The sequence below is a fragment of the Ranitomeya variabilis genome, chromosome 2 (genome assembly GCF_051348905.1).
Source record: "Ranitomeya variabilis isolate aRanVar5 chromosome 2, aRanVar5.hap1, whole genome shotgun sequence".
NCBI classification, from domain to species: Eukaryota; Metazoa; Chordata; class Amphibia; order Anura; family Dendrobatidae; genus Ranitomeya; species Ranitomeya variabilis.
The window spans coordinates 116,327,501-116,354,913 of record NC_135233.1 but is presented as its reverse complement, the minus strand read 5'-3'; the positions used below and the strand labels follow the sequence as shown (position 1 = coordinate 116,354,913).

Sequence of the window (27,413 nt, the reverse complement as noted above, 5' to 3'; positions counted from 1 at the left end):
CCCGGAGCGCACACACCGGGCCCTGAGACGCCGGTCCACACAGGGACAGGACGAGTCACAGCGCGATGCGCACGGCCACTGATGAGGGAAGATACTAAGATGCACAATATAGGTATAAAAGCTACTCCCTCCACATCCACTACTCATAGCTACTACCAATACAGGACAATTGGGGACCCACCAAAAATACAGCTCATAATAAAAACCGATAAATAAATATACAAAGTGGAACTAAGCCGTTTTCTATACATCGGCTTCACATTATAGTGGGAAAGGTGCATCGCTTCAGTATAACAGTCTCCATAGTAAAAATATTTGTCCCATTTTCTCTGAAGCAGATGTCTTGATGAGTCCACTTTGCCCCGATTTGGATGGTATCCACGCTGGTTACTTGAACGGAGCCAAGGACATATTCAAAAGGCAAACCTTAAGGCCTCGGATCAATTATTATCACTAATAATGTAAATAAACCAGAGGTTAAAATCACAAACACAAACTTCTAGCACAAAAAGAAACTAGGTGGATAGTTAGACTTGGTACTATGTCACCAGCGGGTCTGAATGAGGCTTTAAGCTTTGCTCCCTATTTATGAGTACTTAATGGCCACACTAAGCTGAATGTGCCTGCCCTCGTCAGATCGCAAATGCTAAGCAGCTTGAGGCTAGGCAAGGACCAGCATGGGAGACTGGCTGGGAATCCCTGGTACCGTTTGTACTCCCTATTGTTTATTCCTTATTTGTGTGTGCCAAGGTGTCATCCTCTGCTTCCTTTTGTATTTAAGTATATGACCCTTCCAGCCCTGGGCGTCCTTATCCCCTGTATGGTTCGGGATTTTTTGGTTTTAGCATTTGTTTTTATGTTTGTTTGTGATTTTAACCTCTGGTTTATTTACATTATTAGTGATAATAATTGATCCGAGGCCTTAAGGTTTGCCTTTTGAATATGTCCTTGGCTCCGTTCAAGTAACCAGCGTGGATACCATCCAAATCGGGGCAAAGTGGACTCATCAAGACATCTGCTTCAGAGAAAATGGGACAAATATTTTTACTATGGAGACTGTTATACTGAAGCGATGCACCTTTCCCACTATAATGTGAAGCCGATGTATAGAAAACGGCTTAGTTCCACTTTGTATATTTATTTATTTACCGGTTTTTATTATGAGCTGTATTTTTGGTGGGTCCCCAATTGTCCTGTATTGGTAGTAGCTATGAGTAGTGGATGTGGAGGGAGTAGCTTTTATACCTATATTGTGCATCTTAGTATCTTCCCTCATCAGTGGCCGTGCGCATCGCGCTGTGACTCGTCCTGTCCCTGTGTGGACCGGCGTCTCAGGGCCCGGTGTGTGCGCTCCGGGCATTTTTTTTGCCCTGGGCGTGCGCACCTGGTCTGACGCTGAGTTTCACTGCCGGGACCTGCCGGACACAGTGCGTATGTGCCGATGGCGCCACTGTGATTGGCTGCTGTGTACCATGTGACCGGGGCCAAGGGCTATTTTAAGGTCCTGTTAGGCAGTATATGGTTATCCCCCTGAGGAAGTGGCACTGGTGGCCACGAAACGTGCGTTGGGGACCATCGCCCGACCGCCCCCTCCTACCTCTGTGTAGTGGTAAGTGCTAGCACCCTCTTTCCACCACCATACTTAATGGTATTACTATAGAATCCCACTGTTTTGGGGTGACCTTGGTTGGATAGTGTAGGTGCTTTTCCTTATGCATACCATTACAAGGGTATTTACATCTGGGGGAGTGGGGGGATGGGCGCTTTTCCAGCATTCCTGGGACATTCATCCTGTGCTCTAGTCATTAAATAATGTAATGTTTTGATATATATTTTTGTACTATTTATGGCAATTAAAGTTTGTTTTATAAATCATTGCTCTGAATTTTTCTCCTTTTGGCATGGTAATGATGGTAGTGGTGGTGGAGCATCAGGTGGTCGTGGTAAAAGCAGTACAGCACCTAAGTCTCGAGTTGTTGAGCCAGGTTCGTTGTCTGGCTACACAAGGCCTCGAACGCTCTCTTTTCTGGGAGTAGGAAAACCACTTTTGAAGCCGGAGCAGGAGGAACAAGTATTGGCTTTCATTGCTGACTCTGCCTCTAGCTCTTTCGCCTCCTCCTTGGAAAGTGCCAAATGTCAGAGCAGTGCATCGTCAGTGGATGCTCCCGGTCAGGAACAAGTCGCTTCCTTGTGTCCTTCACCTAGAACAACAGTGAAGGATGCGTCAGTCGACACAACAGGTTACTCCATGGAGCTCTTTACACATACCGTTCCTGGGTTAGACAGTGAAACAGTTAACAGGCCATGCCCATTAGAAGTTGAATCGGACATGGAGTGCACAGATGCACAGCCACAGCCAGATTACTATGCTGTTCCTTTGACTCAGACCAGAACATTGCCCTCGCAGTGTACTGAGGCAGAATCAAACCCAGCGGAGACTATGGTGCCCCGTCACGAACGCTATAGCACCGGCTTACACGGTGACACAGACGAAGTTGCACACGACATAGAAGAGGAGGTCATAGATGACCCAGTTGTTGACCCCGATTGGCAGCCATTGGGGGAACAGGGTGCAGGCGGCAGTAGTTCTGAAGAGGAGGAGGAGGAGGAGCCACAGCAGGCATCAACATCACAACAGGTTCCATCTGCCGGGCCCTTATCTGGCCAAAAAGGCGTGGCAAAACCAAAAGCAGTTGGAGGACAGCGTGGCCATCCGGTTAAAGAAGCTCAGTCTGCAATGCCTGAAAAGGTATCCGATAGTAGAAAGAGTGCAGTCTGGCATTTTTTTAAACAACATCCAAATGATCAGCGCAAAGTCATCTGTCAAAAATGTTCAACTACCTTAAGCAGAGGTCAGAATCTTAAAAGTCTAAATACAAGTTGCATGCATAGACATTTATCCACCATGCATTTGCAAGCCTGGACGAACTACCAAACGTCCCTAAAGGTTGCAGCACCCTCGGCCAATGAAGCTAGTCAGCAACGCTACATCCCTTCCCTCACTGTAAACCCACCATTTCCCGCACCACCTGCAGTATCTGTGCAGCTTTCGTCGCCAGGCCAAAGCAGTCAGGGAATCACCAGGTTTGCAGTAGGAAACACTGCATGTAGGGCACCGGCAAGAATACCATCTCCAACCCTCTCTCACTCACCCATGTCCACCGGCACCACCGCTAGTTCCACGATCTCCAGCTCTCCAGGCCAGCTCACCCTACAATGAGACTCTTGTTAGGAAAAGGAAGTACTCCTCCTCGCATTCGCGTACACAGGGTTTGAACGCCCACATTGCTAGACTAATCTCATTAGAGATGATGCCCTACCGGTTAGTTGAAAGCGAAGCTTTCAAAGCGCTGATGGACTACGCTGTACCACGCTACGAGCTACCCAGTCGACACTTCTTTTCTAGAAAAGCCATCCCAGCCCTCCAACAGCATGTTAAAGACCACATCGTCCATGCACTCAGGCAGTCTGTGACTACAAAGGTGCACCTGACAACAGATGCATGGACCAGTAGGCATGGCCAGGGACGTTACGTGTCCATCACGGCACACTGGGTGAATGTGGTGGATGCAGGGTCCACAGGCGACAGCAATATTGGGACAGTTCTGCCTAGCCCACGGTCAAGGAAAGAGTTGGCTGTAGGCATTCGCCCCCCCTCCTCCTCCTCTTCCTCCTCCTCCTGCAGAAGCGAGAGCTCGTCCGCAGTCGCACATCCACTCCATCCGCAGCTGCCACTGTTGCACACCAGGTGTGCCATTATGGGACAGCTAGTGGCAAGCGTCAGCAGGCTGTATTGACAATGAAGTGTTTGGGCGACAACAGACACACCGCGGAAGTTCTGTCAGAGTTCTTGCAGAAAGAAACTCAGTCATGGCTGGGCACTGTACATCTTGAGGCAGGCAAGGTAGTGAGTGATAACGGAAGGAATTTCATGGCTGCCATAGCCCTTTCCCAACTGAAACACATTCCTTGCCTGGCTCACACCTTAAACCTGGTGGTGCAGTGCTTCCTGAAAAGTTATCCGGGGTTACCCGACCTGCTCCTCAAAGTGCGCAGACTTTGCTCGCATATCCGCCGTTCGCCCGTACACTCCAGCCGTATGCAGAACTATCAGCGGTCTTTGAACCTTCCCCAGCATCGCCTAATCATCGATGTTGCAACAAGGTGGAACTCCACACTGCACATGCTTCATAGACTGTGCGAACAACGAACAGAGGCGTGCTGTTATGTATTTGTGGGAGGATACACATACACGGGCAGGCAGTTGGATGGCAGACATGGAGTTGTCAGGTGTGCAGTGGTCGAAGCTACAAGACCTGTGTCAAGTCCTTCAGTGTTTTGAGGAATGCACACGGCTGGTTAGTGCAGACAACGCCATAATAAGCATGAGCATCCCCCTAATGCGTCTGCTGATGCAAAGTTTGACGCACATAAAGGAGCAGGCGGCTGCAGCCGAGGAAGAGGAAAGCCTTGATGACAGTCAGCCATTGTCTGGTCAGGGCCGTGTAGAGGACGCGGTAGCGGGCGAAGAGGAGGATGATGGGGATGAGTACTTTTTTAATGAGGAAGCTTCTCCTGGGCCAACCGAAATTAGTGGCGTTGCAAGGCCGGGTTCTGTTTTTTTAAGGGAGACAAGTGACGTAGATTTGCCTGTAACTGCCCCTCAAACCAGCACAACCGCAGATTTGACAACTGGAACTTTGGCCCACATGGCGGATTATGCCTTACGTATCCTCAAAAGGGACCCACGCATTATTAAAATGATGAGCGATGACGATTACTGGTTGGCCTGCATCCTTGACCCTCGCTATAAAGGCAAATTGCAAAATATTATGCCACATGAGAACCTCGAACAAATATTAGCAACCAAACAAGCTACTCTTGTAGACCGTTTGATTCAGGCATTCCCAGCACACAGCGCCGGTGATGGTTCTCACACAAGCTGCAGGGGGCTACAGGGCAGAGGTGTTAGAGGTGCACAAATCAGAAGTGGCGTTGGACAGAGGGGTTTTCTGACCAGGTTGTGGAGTGATTTCGCAATGACCGCAGACAGGACAGGTACTGCAGCATCTATTCAAAGTGACAGGAGACAACATTTGTCCAGTATGGTTACTAACTATTTTTCATCCCTTATCGATGTTCTCCCTCAACCGTCATTCCCATTTGATTACTGGGCATCCAAATTAGACACCTGGCCTGAATTGGCAGAATATGCATTGCAGGAGCTTGCTTGCCCAGCAGCTAGTGTGCTATCAGAAAGAGTATTCAGTGCTGCTGGTTCAATATTAACCGAAAAAAGGACTCGTCTGGCTACCCAAAATGTGGATGATCTCACCTTCATTAAAATGAACCACTCCTGGATTTCAAATTATTTTACCCCACCTTTCCCGGCTGACACCTAGCTTTCCTATAAAAAGATCTTGCTTGTGGACTGGTCTTACTGAGTGTTCCAATCTCTTAATTTGCAGCAGCTGTTTGTCCAGCATACGACATGTTTACACCTCCCTCAATGGGAAAACTCCCCCCACGGGGCCGTGGTCTCGCCACTTGGCGCAAGCACCCGTTAGAGTGCCATTTGTCTGGAGAGGTGGGTGTGCCCGCTTTTGGTCGACGGCACTGCCTCTGGGTCCCTCATAGTACAATAAAGTGTCTCTGGCGGTGGTGGCGCGCACCCAACGTCAGACACACCGTAACATGAGGGGCCCTGGGACGGTACCGCCGGCCACAAGAGAGTTCACCCCCCCCCCCCCAGCTCAAACTGTGCTCTACCACGTGCAAAATTATCGCTCACAGCTCCACCAATGTTTAGTCTATGTTCTGACATCATTCAATGCCTGGCACTGACAATACCAATTTGTTGACATCTATGATGCTAGTTAAAGTAGTCTGGGTCAGTGTCCTATATTGACACCAGTAAATACTTACTGCCAAATTACTATGTCAGAAACTCAGCAGATGAGCCCACCCCTGTACCCAAGTATGCCACACTTTTTTTTTTTGTTTTGTTTTGTTGTTTTGCGAGACATTAACATCTATTATTTTTTGTGAGTACTAACTGTGTCAGACACTCCTTGCAATCGTCCTCCGCTGACCACACCAATGCTGCCTGTGTACCCCTGGAACCTAGTTTAAAGTGCATAGAGCCTATTTTTAGTTATTTTAGGCCTAGTAAGCCTGTCTGCGGTCCCTCCTTGCAATCCTCCTCCTCCGCTGACCACAATGCTGCCTGTGTATCCATGTAACCGATTTAAAACTGCCTTGAGCCTATTTTTAGTTATTTTAGGCCTAGTAAGCCTGTCTGCGGTCCCTACTTGCAATCCTCCTCCTCCGCTGACCACACCAATGCTGCCCGTGTACCCCTGGAACCTATTTTAAAGTGCATAGAGCCTATTTCTTTATTTTATGTAATATTAAAAAAGCCATGATGGACTACACTGTCCCACGCTACGAGCTACCCAGTCGACACTTCTTTTGCAAGAAAAGCCATCCCAGCCCTCCACCAGCACCACCTCCATTGTCCATGCACTCTGGCAATCTGTGAGTACAAAGGTGCACCTGACAACAGACATATGGACCTGTAGGCATGGCCACGGAAGGTTACGTGTCCATTACGGCGCAATGGGTTAATGTGGTGGATGCATAGTCCACAGGGGACAGCCTACTAAGTCTGTCTGCAGTCCCTAATTCAAATTGTCCTCCACTGTCTAAATCTGAGCTTCAACCTTCTGGCTCTCATTAAGTGCTTTTTTTAAAAAAAATTGGTGGTTACGGCCTACTAACGGTGTCTGCCGCTCCCTGGTGTTGTCCTCAACTGTATAAAGCTGAGCTTCAGTCTTTAGGCTTTCGGCCTAAAGTATCAGATATTAAACTGCATTTGGCCTTCAACTTTGGTTACTGCCTACTAACGGTGTCTGCCGCTCCCTGGTGTTGTCCTCAACTGTATAAAGCTGAGCTTCAGTCTTTAGGCTTTCGGCCTAAAGTATCAGATATTAAACTGCATTTGGCCTTCAACTTTGGTTACGGCCTACTAACGGTGTCTGCCGCTCCCTGGTGTTGTCCTCAACTGTATAAAGCTGGGCTTCAACCTTCTGGCTGTCATTAAGTGCTTTTTAACCAAAAATTGGTGGTTACGGCCTACTAACGGTGTCTGCCGCTCCCTGGTGTTGTCCTCCACTGTATAAAGCTGAGCTTCAGTCTTTAGGCTTTCGGCCTAAAGTATCAGATATTAAACTGCATTTGGCCTTCAACTTTGGTTACTGCCTACTAACGGTGTCTGCCGCTCCCTGGTGTTGTCCTCAACTGTATAAAGCTGAGCTTCAGTCTTTAGGCTTTCGGCCTAAAGTATCAGATATTAAACTGCATTTGGCCTTCAACTTTGGTTACGGCCTACTAACGGTGTCTGCCGCTCCCTGGTGTTGTCCTCAACTGTATAAAGCTGGGCTTCAACCTTCTGGCTGTCATTAAGTGCTTTTTAACCAAAAATTGGTGGTTACGGCCTACTAACGGTGTCTGCCGCTCCCTGGTGTTGTCCTCCACTGTATAAAGCTGGGCTTCAACCTTCTGGCTGTCATTAAGTGCTTTTTAACCAAAAATTGGTGGTTACGGCCTACTAACGGTGTCTGCCGCTCCCTGGTGTTGTCCTCCACTGTATAAAGCTGAGCTTCAGTCTTTAGGCTTTTGGCCTATAGTAGCAGATATTAAACTGCATTTGGCCTACTAGTGTGGTTGGGCCATTAAAACAGTGTCTGCTGCTCCTGGGTTTGCTACTCCACTGAACAAAGCAATGCCGCCTGTTTAGTCCTGTTACCTGTGTTTTGAACTGCATTTAGCCTACTTTATTCTTTGGCCCTATAGCTGTGTTTCCTCCTCATCCTGCCCATTGCCCAGCCACTGCTAGATGAGTCTGCTGGTACATTGACCTAGACTACTACATTCCCCTTGCACTCTACACAACCAGAATCTGACCCTGCTGAAAGTAAGGTTCCCCTTACCGCATGTTATACCACCTTACACAGGGACAAAGAGGAAGGTGCAGAGGAAAGTGCAGGTTCCTTCATCATGTGGGGGGGCATGCTCGTTGGCGACGTCAATGGCACAGGGCCCCTCAGAGTACGCAAAAGTGTCGCTGCTGGTGGGAGGCGCCCCCGCCGTGCAAACACACCGCTGTACTTTGAGGGGCCCTGTGCCAATGCCAACGAGTGGGCCCCCCCTGCTTGCTTAGGATCACAGCACTTGCAAACTTGACATACTTACCTCTCACTGCTCCACCGCCGTGACGTAGTCCACGTTTCCTGGGCCCACTAAAACCTTGAACTGGCCCTACCCCCCACAACTTTTGCCAAATGACCCCCAATTTCCAATGCCCAACTATTATTATAAAGTTAATTAAGATTGACAAGCTTCAGAAACAAGAATGGATGTTTTTGGCATTAAAATGTGCACTGTAGGTGTTTTCCTGGCCTCCACTCACTGCCGACTATGCTTCCCCATTGACTTGCATTGGGTTTCGTGTTTCGGTCGATCCCCGACTTTTAGCGATAATCGGCCGACTGCACTCGACTCGACTTTGGACAAAGTCGGGTTTCGCAAAACCCGACTCGATCTTAAAGAAATGAGTCGCTCAACCCTACTCCCGACGGTCTGCTTTTTCCGACTGCGCATGCGCGGCCGGAACTCCGCCCCCACCTCCCCGCACTTCCCCGCACCTCACAATGGGGCAGCGGATGCGCTGAAAAAATGCATCCGCTGCCCCCGTTGTGCGGCGGAGACAACGCTAGCGTCGGGGACCTCTGCCCGACGCACTGCGACGGACCGAGCCCGACGCTAGTGTGAAAGTAGCCTTATTTACTTTTTGTGGGTCATTTTTTATTTTTTTTCCCTTAAAGAAGTATTGTTGTTTTTTTTCCCCCCTATTATAGCACCATTTATTCCATGGCTCTTTACTCATAATAAAAAAAACAAGTAAAATAATCCTGACCAATACGAGTCAGCGACAGGTACCAGGGGAGCGAGTACCCTGCCCCCGAGGGCTCATAGTCTACAAGGGAGGTTACAGAAGGTGAGGGGGGGGGGGGGGGGGGCATAGAGCAGAGCTGGCCGTGCCACGGTGTGGTGGAACAAGGGTTCCTACCAGCGCTGTGGCGTCGGTAAGCCAAACCTCCGACTCCACCAAAATGGGCTACAACTCTGACCCCCACAGCCCTGGTTACTACAGGTTGAAGGCTTGTCGGAAGAGGTAGAATTGGGACGGCATACTTAAGCCCAAGCCTGGACCCGGCTTGTTTAAATGCAACTTGATAACAGATCCCAAAAGTTGAGTTGTAACATGATACCTCACTGTTCTGTCAGATTTTTTTGTTTTGAGCCTCATTATTTATTTTTTGTATTCCCCTTCATTAAAGAGCGAATGTGTTTTTGTTGTTTTTTTTTTTTCTTCCTTTCAATCATTATGGCTCTAGGGGAGTTGTTTTTTTGCTGTTGTAGTTTTGAATGACTCCATTAATTTCACCCTATAATGTACTGAAAAATGAGGGGGGAAAGATTAAGTGTAATGAAATGGTGGGAACCCCCTCCCCCCACAATTCTGCTATTGTTTCTTGAGTTTTTATAGTGTTTATTGTACAGTAACAATGTCTGAGCAACACGATTCTTCAGATCAGTAGTATAGTTTATGTATGCCACTACTAAAAATAAGAAATTGGTGTTGCCACCATATTTTTTTTAAGCTTTTTTAAAAAAAAAAAAAAAAAAAAAATTCTAATAGAGTTTTTTTTATTATTAGAAATATAGGGGACTTGATCCTGTAGTCACTTAATCGCTGATCGGATTGCAGTGTATTGTATAAAGTTCTACCACGGTCACAGGACATAGTGATGCCCCTGCTGCTATGGCAACAGACACCCAGTGATCGAGTTGGGTGATGCTTAGAAGGTGTGGGATGGCAGACAGAAGTGATGCCCACCATGCTGGAAACCTTTTAAGAACAATGCCAACATTTAACACACAGACCTTTTAGAGGTTCAGCTGTTGCAATCTGAGCTAGCTCTGATCACCTCCATCACACTGTGCTGCCAGCTGTGTACTACAGCCAGCACCCACGCTGTATGGAGAGGACTTGGCTCTATATAGTGATGGCGCACCGCCTCTATACAGGTACTGAGTCAAAGGAGGTAACTGATTACCAAAGAGGCAAAAAAATATTAATGCACCGCCGGGCCATGAAGTGATGTCCTGTTGTTTGGTCACATAACCGCTGAGGCCTGTAAATGACATCAGCAGTCATGTGACTGGAGTGAGGAGTAATTCCTTCCGTCCCTATCACCTGAGCGCGGCAGCCACTCACAGATCTCTGCTGTTCGATGACCCAAGAATGAGACAAGTTCACTTTCTGGTCTGGTGGAGACCACTATTAGAGCATAACTTCCTACTGTCGGGTTCCCCAATTAACCAATTACAGACATTACAGGGGTTGTCCACTACTAGGACAACCCCTTCCTGAACTACATGTTTGGCCCTGATTAAAATAAAACACTTATACTTGCCTCCTGTGCCGGCGCCGTTCCTGCGATGAATGCACTCGCTCTCCCCGGCGCTCTTGTGCGGTGTTGCGACGCCGTCGCCCAATCAGCGCTGGTGTCACTGTCTCCCCCTATGTACGGATTGAACATGAAGAGGAAGTCCAGTCCGCAGCTGATCCCTGGCTCTTCCATCTGCGATCTCACAGCAGATGTACTGCACCGCTGTGTATTGCTCTGAGCTGGCAGGTAGTGGCACATTGGCAGATGTTCATTGTATGAGCCACTACCTCTCGACTAGGCCTTATAACTGTGTCTGCGGCATAGCTCCGTATAGTGGCCACGGCTGGGTACTGCACATCGGCCCCCTATTTAAATCAACAGGGGGTGACTGGGCAGTACTGGCCCGAAGCCACTATTTATCGACGGATCTGTGCTGTGCAGCTCCGTATCAGAGCAGTTCTGGCCAACCCAGAGAACAGCCAAGGTTGCCATATATCTCGCCCCCACAAATCAGCAAATCTGATATTGATGACACATCCTAAGGAATAGGCCATCAATGTTAAAGTCCTGGACGTACCCCTTTAACTGAGAATGGAGTATATGATGATTAGTTTTCTAAGTTGCAAGACTCCTTTAATCCTTTGGCACTATATGATGTAAATATTCATCATGAGCACAGATTCGCAGAAGATTAAATTCGTTATATCTTAAATCCCTTATATTGCCTCTGTCAATAGTGACAGCAGCACATGAGCAATTTGACAGATCGCCCATTGGCACCCCTGCAGTGCGTTCACGGGGAGCTGATGGGTGGTTACGGCAAATACCTACTGTTTCAGGCATCTAAGATCTTCTAGGCTGCCGTTACTAAACACTGACAGGATGTTATACACAGGGCTATTACAGGACTACGAAGTGCTGAGAATTACTATTGTGACTATAGAATTGCATGTTCAATTCTAGGTGACCCCTAGGTGACTAATTTAAAAAAAAATAAAAATCATATATTGTTCTTACAATAAATTTTTTTTAAATGGCCTCCCCAAAATCAAAGGTGTCCCAAAAAAAAGAAACAATCTTTAAAAACATTTAATCTGCTTAAAATAAACCTATTTTGAAAGATTACGTATTTGGTATTGCTGCTTCGGTAATGACTCGTACTAGATTATTTATCCTTTACAGTGAATGTCACAAAAAACAAAAAAGTAATGAATAATGCCAGAATTGTCATTTTTGTTCATTTTGCTTCAAGTATTGTAATTAAAAGTGATCAATTTTGAGAGATACAGTATATATATCAAAACTTTGAGATAACACATGTGGAATTGTATACTTAACAAAAAAGTGTGAAGCAACTGAAATTGTGTTATATTCTAGGTTCTTCAAAGTAGCCACCTTTTTGCTTTGATGACTGCTTTGCACACTTTTGGCATTCTCTTGATAAGCTTCAAGAGGTAGTCACTGGGAATGGTTTTCACTTCACAGGTGTGCCCTGTCAGGTTTAATAAGTGGGATTTCTTGCCTTATAAATGGGGTTGGGACCATCAGTTGTGTTGTGCAGAAGTCTGGTGGAGACACAGCTGATAGTCCTACTAAATAGACTGTTAGCTGCTTTTTTCTTGCCGTAATACAAATTCTAAGTAAAGAAAAACGAGTGGCCATCATTACTTTAAGAAATGAAGGTCAGTCAGTCTGAAAAATTGGGAAAACTTTGAAAGTGTCCCCAAGTGCAGTGGCAAAAACCATCAAGCGCTACAAAGAAACTGTCTCACATGAGGACCGCCCCAGGAAAGGAAGACCAAGAGTCACCTCTGCTTCTGAGGATAAATTTATCCTAGTCACCAGCTTCAGAAATCGCAGGTTAAGAGCAGCTCAGATTAGAGACCGGGTCAATGCCACACATAGTTCTAGCAGCAGACACATCTCTACAACAACTGTTAAGAGGAGACTTTGTGCAGCAGGCCTTCATGGTAAAATAGCTGCTAGGAAACAACTGCTAAGGACAGGCAACAAGCAGAAGAGACTTGTTTGGGCTAAAGAACACAAGGAATTGACATTAGACCAGTGGAAATCTGCTTTGGTCTGATTAGTCCAAATTTGAATTCTTTGGTTCCAACCACCGTGTCTTTGTGCGACGCAGAAAAGGTGAACGGATGGACTCTACATGCCTGGTTCCCACCGTGAAGCATGGAGGAGGAGGTGTGATGGTGTGGGGGTGCTTCGCTGGTGACACTGTTGGGGATTTATTCAAAATTGAAGGCATACTGAACCAGCATGGCTACCACAGCATCTTGCAGCGGCATGCTATTCCACCCGGTTTGCGTTTAGTTGAACCATCATTTATTTTTCAACAGGACAATGACCCCAAACACACCTCCAAGCTGTGAAAGGGCTATTTGACCAAGAAGGAGAGTGATGGGGTGCTAAGCTAGATGACCTGGCCTTCACAGTCACCAGACCTGAACCCAATCGAGATGGTTTGGGGTGAGCTGGATCACAGAGTGAAGGCAAAAGGGCCAACAAGTGCTAAGCATCTCTGGGAACTCCTTCAAGATTGTTGGAAGACCATTCCCGGTGACTACCTCTTGAAGCTCATCAAGAGAATGCCAAGAGTGTGCACAGCAGTCATCAAAGCAAAAGGTGGCTACTTTGAAGAACCTAGAATATAACACAATTTCAGTTGCTTCACACTTTTTTGTTAAGTATATAATTCCACATGTGTTATCTCATAGTTTTGATGCCTTCAGTGTGAATGTACAATTTTCATAGTCATGAAAATACAGAAAAATCTTTAAATGAGAAGGTGTGTACTGTGTGTGTATATATGTGTGTGTGTGTGTATGTGTGTGTGTGTGTATATATATATATATATATATATATATATATATATATATAGCATCGTGATCACTCGCTAATCCCACCCCCTGCACAGTAGCTCCGCCCCCACCACATCACCACACATAATCCCGCCCCCCACCCCATTACCACACACAATCCCGCCCCACCACATCACCACATAATCCTGCCACCCCACCACATTACTACACATAATCCCGCCACATCACCACATAATCCCGCCACCCCACCACATAACTACACATAATCCCGCCCCCCACCACATTACCACACATAATCCCACCCGCTCACCACAACACCACACACAATCCCGCCACCCCATCACCACACACAATCCCGCCCCCCCACCCCATCACCACACACAATCCCACCCCCCCACCCCATCACCACACACAATCCCACCCCCCCACCCCATCACTACACACAATCACGCCCCATCACCACACACAATCCCGCCCCCCCACCCCATCACCACACACAATCCCGCCCCCCCACCCCATCACCACACACAATCCCGCCCCCCCACCCCATCACCACACACAAAAATCACCACACACAATCCCGCCCCCCCCACCCCATCACCACACACAAAAATCACCACACACAATCCCGCCCCCCCACCCCATCACCACACACAATCCCGCCCCCCCACCCCATCACCACACACAATCCCGCCCCCCCACCCCATCACCACACACAATCCCGCCCCATCACCACACACAATCACGCCCCCCCACCCCATCACCACACACAATCCCGCCCCCCCACCACACACAATCACGCCCCATCACCACACACAATCACGCCCCCCCACCCCATCACCACTCCCAAGCCCCGACGTGCGCACAAACAGTGGTTTACCCCCACATATGGGGTACCAGCATACTCAGGACAAACTGGGCAACAATTATCGGGGTCCAATTTCTCCTGTTACCCTTGCAAAAATAAAAAATTACTTGCTAAAACATAATTTTTGAGGAAAGAACAATTATTTTTTATTTTCACGGCTTGGCGTTATAAACTTCTGTGAAGCACTTGAGGGTTCAAAGTGCTCACCACACATCTAGATAAGTTCCCTTGGGGGTCTAGTTTCCAAAATGGGGTCACTTGTGGGGAGTTCCTACTGTTTAGGCACATCAGGGGCTCTGCAAATGCAACGTGACGCCCGCAGACCATTCCATCAAAGTCTGCATTTCAAATGTCACTACTTCCCTTCCGAGCCCCGGCATGTGCCCAAACAGTGGTTTACCCCCACATATGGGGTATCAGCGTTCTCAGGAGAAACTGGACAACAACTTTTGGGGTCCAATTTCTCCTGTTATCCTTGGGAAAATAAAAAATTGTGGGCTAAAAAATCATTTTTGAGAAAAGAAAAATTATTTTTTATTTTCATGGCTCTGCGTTATAAAGTTCTGTGAAGCACTTGGGGGTTCAAAGTGCTCACCACACATCTAGATTAGTTCCTTGGGAGGTCTAGTTTCCAAAATGGGGTCACTTGTGGGGGAGCTCCAATGTTTAGGCACACAGGGGCTCTCCAAACGCGACATGGTGTCCGCTAATGATAGGAGCTAATTTTCCATTCAAAAAGCCAAATGGCGTGCCTTCCCTTCCGAGCCCTGCCGTGCGCCCAAACAGTGGTTTACCCCCACATATGGGGTATTATCGTACTCAGGACAAGCTGGACAACAACATTTGGGGTCCAGTTTCTCCTATTACCCTTGGGAAAATAAAAAATTCCAGGCTAAAAATCATTTTTGAGGAAAGAAAAATTATTTTTTATTTTCACGGCTCTGCGTTATAAAGTTCTGTGAAGCACCTGGGAGTTTAAAGTGCTCACTATGCTTCTAGATAAGTTCCTTGGGGGGTCTAGTTTCCAAAATGGGGTCACTTGTGGGGGAGCTCCAATGTTTAGGCACACAGTGGCTCTCCAAACGCGACATGGGGTCCGCTAAAGATTGGAGCCAATTTTTCATTCAAAAAGTCAAATGGCGTTCCTTCCCTTCCGAGCCCTGCCGTGCGCCCAAACAGTGGTTTACCCCCACATATGAGGTATCAGCGTACTCAGGACAAATTGTACAATAACTTTTGGGGTCCAGTTTCTTCTTTTACCCTTGGGAAAATAAAAAAATTGTTGCTAAAAGATCATTTTTGTGACTAAAAAGTTAAATGTTCATTTTTTCCTTCCATGTTGCTTCTGCTGCTGTGAAACACCTGAAGGGTTAATAAACTTCTTGAATGTGGTTTTGAGCACCTTGAGGGGTGCTGTTTTTAGAATGGTGTCACTTTGGGGTATTTTCAGCCATATAGACCCCTCAAACTGACTTCAAATGTGAGGTGGTCCCTAAAAAAAAATGGTTTTGTAAATTTTGTTGTAAAAATGAGAAATCACTGGTCAAATTTTAACCCTTATAACTTCCTAGCAAAAAAAAAATTTGTTTCCAAAATTGTGCTGATGTAAAGTAGACATGTGGGAAATGTTATTTATTAACTATTTTGTGTCACATAACTCTCTGGTTTAACAGAATAAAAATTCAAAATGTGAAAACTGCGAAATTTTCAAAATTTTCGCCAAATTTCCGTTTTTTTCACAAATAAACTCAGAAATTATCGACCTAAATTTACCACTAACAATATGTCACGAAAAAACAATCTCAGAATCGCTAGGATCCGTTGAAGCGCTCCTGAGTTATTACCTCATAAAGGGACACTGGTCAGAATTGCAAAAAAAACGGCCAGGTCATTAAGGTCAAAATAGGCTGGGTCATGAAGGGGTTAATGTTGTCATTATTTATTTTAATCACCAGCAGTGCCTAGCGTTAGCTGGCTGGAAACATCTAGTGTATATGTATGTGTGTGTATGTGTATATATATGTACGTGTGTGTATATATATATGTGTGTGTATGTATGTGTGTATGTATGTGTGTATGTATATAGATATATATATATATATATATATATATATATATATATATATATATATATATATATATATATATATTAAAAACTATACCTTACAACCTTCATTCAGCTCTATAAATGAAAGTTCTGATTCAATGAACATGGTGCAAAAAGGAGAGAATGTTTAAAAAAAAAAAAAAAAATGGGTTACAGTGGTAGCAAATCAACCCATACTATAAGACACGATCATTATTTATCTCGTTCGGTGATGGTTGCAAAAAACAAACAAAGTAAAACTGACCGAATTTTCTGTTTTTGGTCATCCTGCATCACAAAAAAATAAGTGTTCAAGAAGTCATACAGTGCCTAAAAGTAGTATTCAACCCCCTGCAGATTTAGCAGGTTTAATAAGATGCAAATAAGTTAGAGCCTTCAAACTTCAAACAAGAGCAGGATTTATTAACAGATGCATAAATCTTACAAACCAAAAAGTTTTGTTGCTCAGTTAAATTTTTATAAATTTTAAACATAAAAGTGTGGGTCAATTATTATTCAACCCCTAGGTTTAATATTTTGTGGAATAACCTTTGTTTGCAATTACAGCTAATAATCGTCTTTTATAAGACCTGATCAGGCCGGCACAGGTCTCTGGAGTTATCTTGGCCCACTCCTCCATGCAGATCTTCTCCAAGTTATCTAGATTCTTTGGGTGTCTCATGTGGACTTTAATCTTGAGCTCCTTCCACAAGTTTTCAATTGGGTTAAGGTCAGGAGACTGACTAGGCCACTGCAACACCTTGATTTTTTGCCTCTTGAACCAGGCCTTGGTTTTCTTGGCTGTGTGCTTTGGGTCGTTGTCTTGTTGGAAGATGAAATGACGACCCATCTTAAGATCCTTGATGGAGGAGCGGAGGTTCTTGGCCAAAAGCTCCAGGTAGGCCGTGCTATCCATCTTCCTATGGATGCGGACCAGATGGCCAGGCCCCTTGGCTGAGAAACAGCCCCACAGCATGATGCTGCCACCACCATGCTTGACTGTAGGGATGGTATTCTTGGGGTCGTATGCAGTGCCATCCAGTCTCCAAACGTCACGTGTGTGGTTGGCACCAAAGATCTCGATCTTGGTCTCATCAGACCAGAGAACCTTGAACCAGTCAGTCTCAGAGTCCTCCAAGTGATCATGAGCAAACTGTAGACGAGCCTTGACATGACGCTTTGAAAGTAAAGGTACCTTATGGTCTCGTCTGGAACGGAGACCATTGCGGTGGAGTACGTTACTTATGGTATTGACTGAAACCAATGTCCCCACTGCCATGAGATCTTCCCGGAGCTCCTTCCTTGTTGTCCTTGGGTTAGCCTTGACTCTTCGGACAAGCCTGGCCTCGGCACGGGAGGAAACTTTCAAAGGCTGTCCAGGCCGTGGAAGGCTAACAGTAGTTCCATAAGCCTTCCACTTCCGGATGATGCTCCCAACAGTGGAGACAGGAAGGCCCAACTCCTTGGAAAGGGTTTTGTACCCCTTGCCAGCCTTGTGACCCTCCACGATCTTGTCTCTGATGGCCTTGGAATGCTCCTTTGTCTTTCCCATGTTGACCATGTATGAGTGCTGTTCACAAGTTTGGGGAGGGTCTTAAATAGTCAGAAAAGGCTGGAAAAAGAGATAATTAATCCAAACATGTGAAGCTCATTGTTCTTTGTGCCTGAACTACTTCTTAATACTTTAGGGGAACCAAACAGAATTCTGGTGGGTTGAGGGGTTGAATAATAAATGACCCTCTGAAAAAACTTTTCACAATTTTTAAAAAAAATAAACAAAGAAATAACATTCTTTTTTGCTGCAGTGCATTTCACACTTCCAGGCTGATCTACAGTCCAAATGTCACAATGCCAAGTTAATTCCAAATGTGTAAACCTGCTAAATCTGCAGGGGGTTGAACACTACTTGTAGGCACTGTATATAACAAAAAATGGCCAATCAGCACTGGCGTCACTGTCCCCGCCATCAGACAAATTGAGCATGAAGAGGAAGTCCGGGCTGCCGCTGATCTCGGAGTTCCTCTTCATGCTCAATTCGACAGGAGGCGGGGACAGTGATGCCAGTGCTGATTGGGCACCGGCATCACAGCAACCACACGGGAGCCCTGGGAGACGGAGTGCCGACACCGCGGGATTGGTGTCAGCATGAGAGGTAAGTATAAGCTTTTTTATTATATGGGGGAAAGCGAGAGGTATGAGAAGTTGTCCAAGTATCGGACAATTTCTTTAAGTGACCACGGTGGGGCCACAAGTGTTGGTAATAGTTCAGACACTTCAACACCTGTTTAATGTTGTCATAGGTTTCTATCATGTGGACTTCATAAACAGCTGGGATTGAAGGTAGCGCATTGCCATTATACAGCAAGACGGCTTTTAGGCGATTTGGACGAATTGATGCAGAACCTCCATTCCTCTGGGTTATGACTTATCTTCAGAACTTGCATTAAACTGTTATTGCTGCATGTCACAGGATCACCCTCCATGGAGAAGTATTGGCCAAGATTGTTTATCATGGTTGCAGAACAAAGAAATTGAAACCTCTCCTGCTAGGAGATTCCACTGCTGTAGCATGGAAGCTAAGAGCTCAGCCATAATTTTGGGCAGAGCCAAATCTCTAGCCAGATCTTTCAGTTCACTTTGTGTTAGAAGGTGTGGTTGACTTCAGGTTGCTGGCAAAGTCTGGGTGGTGAGAGGGAGACGCTTCATGACACCAAACGCCCTCTTCTTCCTCAGTTGACTCTACAGAAAATGTTTCCGGTGCTTTTGGAACCGGCAGTTCTTCTGTATGTGATACCGGGCAAATTGCAGATGGCATGTTTAAATACTACAAAGATCACTTCTTCCTTGAAACTCCTTTCCTAATGGGGGGCACCATTCAAAAATAACAGTTGGTAGCGTGATCGGATGGCCCTCCCCAGATCATTGGGACTGCACATGGCGTAGATTGCCTCTTCACATGCAACCACTGGGTTAGATGTTATGCATCTCCACTGCACCATATGTGTGGAGCCCAACTCTTGTCCTGGTCTTATTCTGCAGCCAAAATACAGGTTGTAGGCTTTCCTTATCATGAGTCAAGTTTCGCCTTTGTGACACAAAAGTGACACTTCCACATTTTGTAGCAAAAAACTATCCACTTTAATTCAAGAACAAGGTATGTCTGAAAAAAACATATAGAAACATGTCAATATTGTAAAAAAAAAGCAGAGATAGAGTACTGAAGGCTGAATAGACTAAATAGATGATGTAATAGACGAGCTATTAACAATTCAAGAATGATGATGAAATAGACACAATTTTTCTATAAGCCTGTATGAAAGGTGTCATAAGTAATAAGTTATAACGACCTCCTCTGAATCTTGGAAATTAGACCCAATCAGCACATTTTAAGCTTCATTAGTTTTCAGCAGCACAACATTAGTTAAACTCCACGGTTTTAGTCTGAACCAGTTTAGCTGTAGAGCAGCGTTATCAGTTCAGGTTGTGATGTGTGAGCTCGGCTCCTAAACGTCTCGCCTCATATCAAGTCTCCCTTTTCTTTGATATTGTGAAATGCGGCTTTCATGAGTTATTACATTTGGGCTTTATTAGTTCACCTTATCGCAAGTACTAAAGGTTTAGTGTGGACTTTTACCTTGTAGACTTCCCATGCATGTTCACGTGAAGGTTGCACTAGTTTTACAAGTCAAAGTATGTGGGCTTCTTCTTCATCCCGGACATGTGCAGAAAACTTCACTATTTTTTGTGAAAGACTGAGCTGGATATGAATGTTCTTCAATGGGAAATGCATGCTTGGAGTGCATGTATCTTGGATGTAAATATGGACTGATGAAAGGTCAGGGTAAGTAATGTGCATGAGGGGAGCCAGACCCTTCCCAAAATCTGATGGTGGGAATTCATGGGTCCCACCTGTTCTAGTTCTTCTCTGATGTCCGGTTTGAGCCCTTCTCTTCTTGGTCTTCAGATGTCCATTCTTCCAAGCCAAACATGCCTGGTTATGGGATAGTCGTCTGGTTCCCAAAAAAATCTGTCTTTTGTATGCAATTTTTGGATTTAAAGGGGTGAAAGGCACAAGGGAAAGGTATTCTGTGCTGTCGGGATGGTTTAGATTTAGTATGTGAGAACCTGAGATAAGACTGATGAGCACAATCATTACTCCTCCAATGCAGCGAGGTCTGGGGCTAATATTATATAGAAGCTCATAATATTCCTAATTGTGGAATATTGGATATTGGGCTTTAGCAGATGAAAGTAATGTAGTATTTATTCTCATTCATGCAGCATAGAATTGAATGTTCTTAAGTCCCATGAGAAACATCTGGAAAGTTCAAAGGTGTTTTTAATTTATAGGATGGTTCAATTTTGGGAGATAGCATATACTTTTACAGTGGTTGCAGCAATGGACCTGAGCCGTATCTTTGACATATGCAATTTTTCGCTTTTGCCCTTTCGCAGGGTTAATGGTTATTCTATGTTCCAAACACTCGTCTGTACATGGTGGAAGAGGAAATGACCTGATCTCCGGTGAGGATAGGGACTGATGTGCGTGAATATGTGAGAACCATTTAATTCCACCATTTGAAGTTAAAACGTTGCTAAATTACCACATTTTTTTTGGACTATAAGACGCATCGGACCATAAGACGCACCCCAAATTTTGGGGTGGAAAATAGTAGAAAAAAGATTTTTATAAGATGGGGGGTCCATCTTATTGACCGAATTTAAGGTATCTTAATTGAGGGCTGGCGGTGGTATAGCGAGGTCACAGAAGGCATGGTCCCTCCCTCAGGATGCTGGCGGCAGCAGAAGTGGGGCATTGCTGCAGTCCCGGGGTGCGATGTTGAGGATCATGGAGCAGGGTCCCTTCTTCAGGATGCCGGCCGCAGAAATGTGGTGTCGCCGCGGGCTGCTGTCCACGGTGAGCAGAGTAGAGTGCATCACCAGTTTCCCTGTGGCAATCTTCCTGAAGCTGTAGGCTGCCAGAGGCTTCAAGAAAATTGCCGCCGGAGGCCGCACGTGCACAGATTGAAAGCTCGGCGGCACTCGGCATCAGGAAAATGTCTGCCGAGATCTCAATCTGCGCAGGGAAACCGGTGATGTACTCGGCTCTGCTCACCGTAAACACCGGGCAGCAGCGTCGCCACATTTCTGCCGTTGGATCCTGAAGAAGGGACCCTGCTCAGGCGCATTCCGCACCGCCTACAGCCGCAGCATTGCCACACCTCTGCCATAACCCCCCAGTAAGCCTGCGTGCACAGTATAAGACGCACCCCCAGAGATTTACTGAATTTATTAAGTGTGTCCTGTTACTAAGACCAGCGTGTAAAATAAGCAGACCTCATAATTGTGCTGCCCAGATGGCATAGCCTTTTCACACTCCTCACAAGTTGTCTCATATTTGAGGCTGTAAGTCCTGCCCATCACTGGTGGTAAATGATGGCATAATTGGGTTAGCCGTACTGCACACATACAGGGGCAGGGAAATCTGCTCTATTTTTGCTCTGTTCTGTGGTTCTGTCCTAATCAAATTGGCTCTTTGCATATTGTCGAAGCTGCATATCCCAGCGGAATCCAAAGTCTTAAGTGTAACTCGCTGCTATTTCTGGCTGCTCTCTAAAGGATGGAAATAGTACTGTGAAAGCGCCACCGTTCAGGAGGAGACAAATACAAGGCTCATCCGCGCTCAGAGGCTTTTACCGGTGATGATATTGTAAAGAATTCCTGATCTCATTGAGAATCCTCATTGTAATGTTAAAATCCACTGACGTGGCACAATGCAGAAATAGTGGTTATCGATATGGGCACTGACATGGGCCAATTTGGAAATAGTTGTCCTCTATGCTGGCACTGATGTGGCGCAATTGGGAAGTATTGGTCCTCGATATGGGCACTGACATGCCACAATTTCAGAAATGGTGGTTCTCGATACGGGCACCGACATGGCATAATGCGGAAATGGTGGTCCTCGATTTGAACACTGCCACTTCAGCCACATGAGCTCTTGCGTATGTCGCACATTGTGTTCTAAAGTAATGAATTCGTGTAATCTACAGGACGTCTGGTGAGTGAATGTACATTCTCATATTATCTTGGTGGGAACAGATTCCTGGATCTGAGAGAATGCACATTCTAACATTTGTATGGAACTAGTTTCACCATCAAGGGATGGCTGATGCTGTTAGTGATGGACCTAAAGATCACTGATGAGAGAAGTGAGGCCCTCTTTATAACCGTTTTAAAGGGGTTTCATACTTTTAATAAAATATTACATTTTAAAGGGGTGTTGTTAAATCAACTCCCGAAATGTAACCACTGTGCCCTCTCGGCCAAGGTCTGATAGCCAAGCTCCATGGAAACTAGCTGTACACTATGTAAGATAAAAGCTGTCGTGGCAGGAGAATGACAGAAGGTAGAAGAAGCAAGTCAATTGCAAACTTGCCGATTATCATGCTGCCTAATGACTTTAAGCAATTTAAGAACTTGAGTATACCCCTTTAATTAAGCACAGTCCCTGGTTGTAGTTGGTCATGTTTGCTGATTATAATTTGGTATCCGAGCACAGATCTGGAAGCACCATTTGTATACTATATACACTTATCTCTGTGAATGTATCATGGGCTTGTATTTGGACCAGTTTTGAGGGACTGACTTGTAATAACTGAATACATTCTGGTGTTTGGTGATCTGTATACGAGCCCTTGCCTCGTTATGGGCCACATTACTTAATCCTGGCTCCTCCTTCTCTTCAGCATTTCCAGGCTATTTCTGAAGCCGGAGGCTCAGCATTTAGTTTCCAGGGTCACACAGAGTTGGCTCTAGCACCGGAGTTGGCTTACTTGACATGCCGTGCTCTGACTTTCTTGCCCTACTCTATTAATACACCTGTATACACATCTGGCTTCTTTGTCTCTCCGCTGTCTGTGATGAGTAATTTTCCTTTAGTAGGTGTTTGCAGATCAGTGTATGTTGGGGATGATGCTACGTCACATAAGCTCCTGCTGTCCTCACTTACACAACTTGCTTCTTTCTTTAGGATGTGTAGGAAGCAGCGTGTCTTGTCACCTTACCCGTAGTCACCAGATCGGAGATTCTTACTTCTCTTGTTCTCTTCCTTGCAGATGAAGATCATGTAGAAGACATCCAGCTGAATTCTGAGAGCGATGCGGAGGTGATGGACAAACCTCACCCCATCCAGATTGTCCTGGCCCATGAAGATGACCATAACTTTGAGCTTGATGAAAAGGCCCTGGAGAGCATCCTAATGCAGGATCACATACAGGATCTGAACGTTGTTGTTGTGTCTGTAGCTGGTGCTTTTCGAAAAGGGAAATCTTTCTTACTTGACTTTATGCTCCGGTTTATGTACAGTCAGGTACGACATTCTGTTCAATATTACCATCCCGTACCATTAACATTATAACAAACCATAATATCACAGTGCAGTCAGGGCTGTGGACTCGGTAAGCTAAACCTCCAACTCCTCAATTTCTATGACCGACTCCATCAAGATGGGCTCCGACTCTGAATCCACGACTCTGACTCCTCAGCCCTGAGTGCAATGCCACAAGCTTTGTGTCTCTTTAACTAGTGGCTTATTTTACGTAGCATGTCTTCAAAACAAACGGCACAACTCCGATGGCGCTGTAGTGTAAGTGATAGTGGACAGAAGTTAATAGTATAGTAAAGGTCCATTCACATTCAGTTTTTTAGGTCCCCAAATTCTTATACAGCTCTGAAACTACAAACACAGATGGGATTCGTCCTTCCCGGGCACATTACCGGTGTCCATCACTGCACCTCTTTGTTAACCGGCTGTGGTGGTGACTTTAAAACTACAGTTCACCAAAATGGCCAATTGCTCATTTCAGCATCCTACACTGTCTGCCTCATCAGAGCTGCTGATCTTAGTGATTGGCTGCAGCAGTTGCATGCACTGTAGTTACTGCTGCAGTCAGTAGGCAAAGACTAGCAGCAGCACTAGACCAATGGAGAGGTCTTTTTAGGGGTATGGGGAAATAAGTTGATTGTGGGGAACGTGTCCTCTCCAGAAATCACTATAAACCTGTTATAGGTTATCTGCAAGTAAATGGCACTTTAAATTATGTTTGGCTGACTTACTGGAGCAGCGGCTACAGGGAGAACATGAAGCTATATCCTCCTGCTGCCGCCCCCGTCAGTGCAGTGCAGGAAGCTGATGGCTAACCTCTAGCAATGAGGGTGCTGTAATCACTCCCTGACATGTTGATCGACAGACTGGAAGCGAGTGACTACGTGGAGGATATAACTTCATTTTCTCCCTGTAGCCGCTGCTACAGTAAGCCAGCCAGGCATGAATTTAAAATGCCATTTACCTGCAGATTAACCTCATATATGCTGGTAAATGGGGTTTTTGAAGGTGATTGGTGCCCTCTAATGTGAGAAGCTTAAGGGTATGTGTCCACCTTCAGGATGGCCGGCGGTTTGGACAGAACGGCAAACCCGCTCCACCCCCTTCTGTGACGCGATGATGCCGGTTGTGTTCATTGCACACATCCGACATCATCGCACCCCACACATAGGGCCCTGTGTTTTACCTTGCGGCGGCGCAGCGTCGCCGCAAGGTACACGGACATGCTGCGATCTTAAAAGACGCGCCGCATGTCCGGAATCGCAGGGCCGCCGGGTGCGTGTTACCACGCATAGTGGAGATGGGATTTCATGAAATCCCCTCCACTATGCAGTAACATCTGGGCTCTGCGGCTCTGCGCAGCGTAAAAAACGCAGCGTTTCCTGAACGTGGAAACATACCCTTACTCTTATCACTATTCTTTCCCCTGACTATCTTTCTGTGCCACTCCTGGTCCTGGCTTACAAAGTGCCCCCACGTAAATGGTGAAGCCAATCAGTGGCCCCAACTGTCATGTGAAGTTATGCCGGCATCATGGCTCCCATCACTGAGCAGCGATGCCAGTAGCACGGCATGTGCCCACTGCTGCCACTTACTGCAGCCCCCATGCACCAGTCTCTTAACTGGAAGGTCTGCGGGAACATTAGGCATTCATGGGCAGAAGAGGTGAAGCATGTGGGTTTTTTAAAATCTTTTTTTGTTATGATATTCACCGCTATTCTTAAAGTTCTTGATTGTTAAAGCTGTATAGTTCCAACACACAACTACCTGATCTCCACGTTTTCACTCCCCTTTCTGGTGTGACTTATCCATTGTCCTTTTTACTGGTTATTCAGTGATTGGACCCCTGTTGATCTATTAAAGGGGTGGTCTGGCACCTAAAATGTACTCTCTAAATATCCTAACCACTTTTGTAATTGGCTTTATTCCACAATGCCCTACATGTTTCCCTATCTAGCTCATCCCTAAATGTGTGTTTTTGTTTTTTACTTCACTTCCTGTGAAACGTTTGAGAGGAGCCTCAAACATGACGTCACAGGAGGCTGCACTCACTTCCTCAGTGTCCGTCATCACTCCTTGAATAAGATGTCCTCAGCGGGCAGCACTGCAGTTAGTTACTACAGTCGTGTGCATCACTGCCCTCTGAAAATGTCCTGGACCCTGGTTGATAGGCTCTGGGAAATGTGAGCGCAGCACACACACTCTGCTACTATGGCCGCCGTAGCTTCCGTGAATGAGGACGACATCAGGGGCACAGATAAAAGCAGTAATGAACAACAACGCCACCCTACAGCCTCTATCACCTGCCTCTTCTAAACCTCATCAGGGGATGGTGCTGGTGTCACTCCCATCTTTTATCACTTCCCCCTCCTGACTGTTTGTTTGAAGTCTGTGCTAGAAGCTGTAGGACAATGCCGGTGTCACTCAGCTGCTTCTATATCCGTCCCCTGACGACATTTTTCACAGTTAGGAGCTGTGGTGGAGACAGAAGCAGAGAGCTGGCGCTGCACTCGCATCTGCCACAGCGTCAATCACCCAGTGTCCAGGGCATCTTCAGACTGGGTGGCAACACAAGAAATTAGTAAATAACAGCCGTGCTGCCCCCCTGTGACATCCTGTTCCAGGAGGGTCATGTTTGAGACTGCTAAAGATTAGGTTTATGGGGAGAAGTGTAGGGCATTATGTAATAAAGCTAAAGGGGTTAGGATGTAAGGATAAATATTTAGAAAGAACATTTTAGGCGCCTAACCACCTTTTTAACCTGGTGGTCATTGATAATGTCTGTTTTACCATCCACTGTGACCCACAAAGCCTCTTTTAGATAAGTTTTGCCCTTCGTCTTACAATTTAATGAGTACTAGGGAAGTTTTATTATTTATTAAACCGTTATTTTCCATTTATTCAGTTCCCAAATTTCTGCTTTCACTTGTAAATCTGAACTACTGGCCTGCATTACAAACCTAGCATTACTGTTATCGCCTAAATCCTTGCCAATAACTTACGCCTTCCCTCCATCTTTTCAGAACTATACAAATTGGGTTGGTGGCAGCCATGAGCCATTGACAGGTTTCACGTGGCGGGGCGGATGTGAGCGGGAGACGACTGGCATCCAGATTTGGAGTGAAGTTTTTGTTATTGAGAAACCTGATGGAACAAAGGTAATTCTAAAAGCCTTGTTTGTATTCTTAATGTTTTCCACGTGACACCCTCGCTTGTGTTACCAGATTACAGGAAGAGCAGGTCAGCACCCCATATCCAGCCTCCTACTAGTAATTGTTCTCTGGTCATGGAGACAGGAAACGCTAATCTGTTACTGACCAGTAACGCGTCCACTCCTTCATCCATATTAATGCCACATATTAAAGTCACCACTGTAATCTGAAATGAAGTGTGGATGGCCAGCTCATGACATGAAAACATTCCCCGTGCACATTATTATATGAGCAAGCTGCCATCCTTCAGTCATTACTAGATGATTTTTCAGAGAAATATGTTGTCATTTTATATTGATGATTAACCCGTGGGATACATCATCAATATCAGATCGATGGGGGTATGATGGTGAACTTCCCCACCATTTATGTACGATTAGATCAGGCATAAGCCATAATTAAAGAGAACCTGTAAGATCGGATAACTCTTATTAACCTGCAGATGACGGGTTAAGCTGCAGGTTAATGGCATTAGAAAGCTGCCTAGACGAAGCACTGAAAGTGTG

General features: G+C 45.8%; 1 protein-coding gene across 4 annotated transcripts in view; it reads left to right on the top strand.

Annotated features, from left to right (window-relative positions):
- Positions 1 to 27,413, top strand: part of ATL2 (atlastin GTPase 2) — an 82,871-nt gene that overhangs the window by 35,925 nt on the left and 19,533 nt on the right. For all 4 annotated transcript variants that reach the window (XM_077282867.1, XM_077282866.1, XM_077282865.1 and 1 more), the window contains exons 2-3: positions 23,427 to 23,680; positions 26,719 to 26,853. In XM_077282867.1, the coding sequence (XP_077138982.1) occupies positions 23,427 to 23,680; positions 26,719 to 26,853 (389 nt within the window). The remainder of the gene's footprint in view (positions 1 to 23,426; positions 23,681 to 26,718; positions 26,854 to 27,413) is intronic.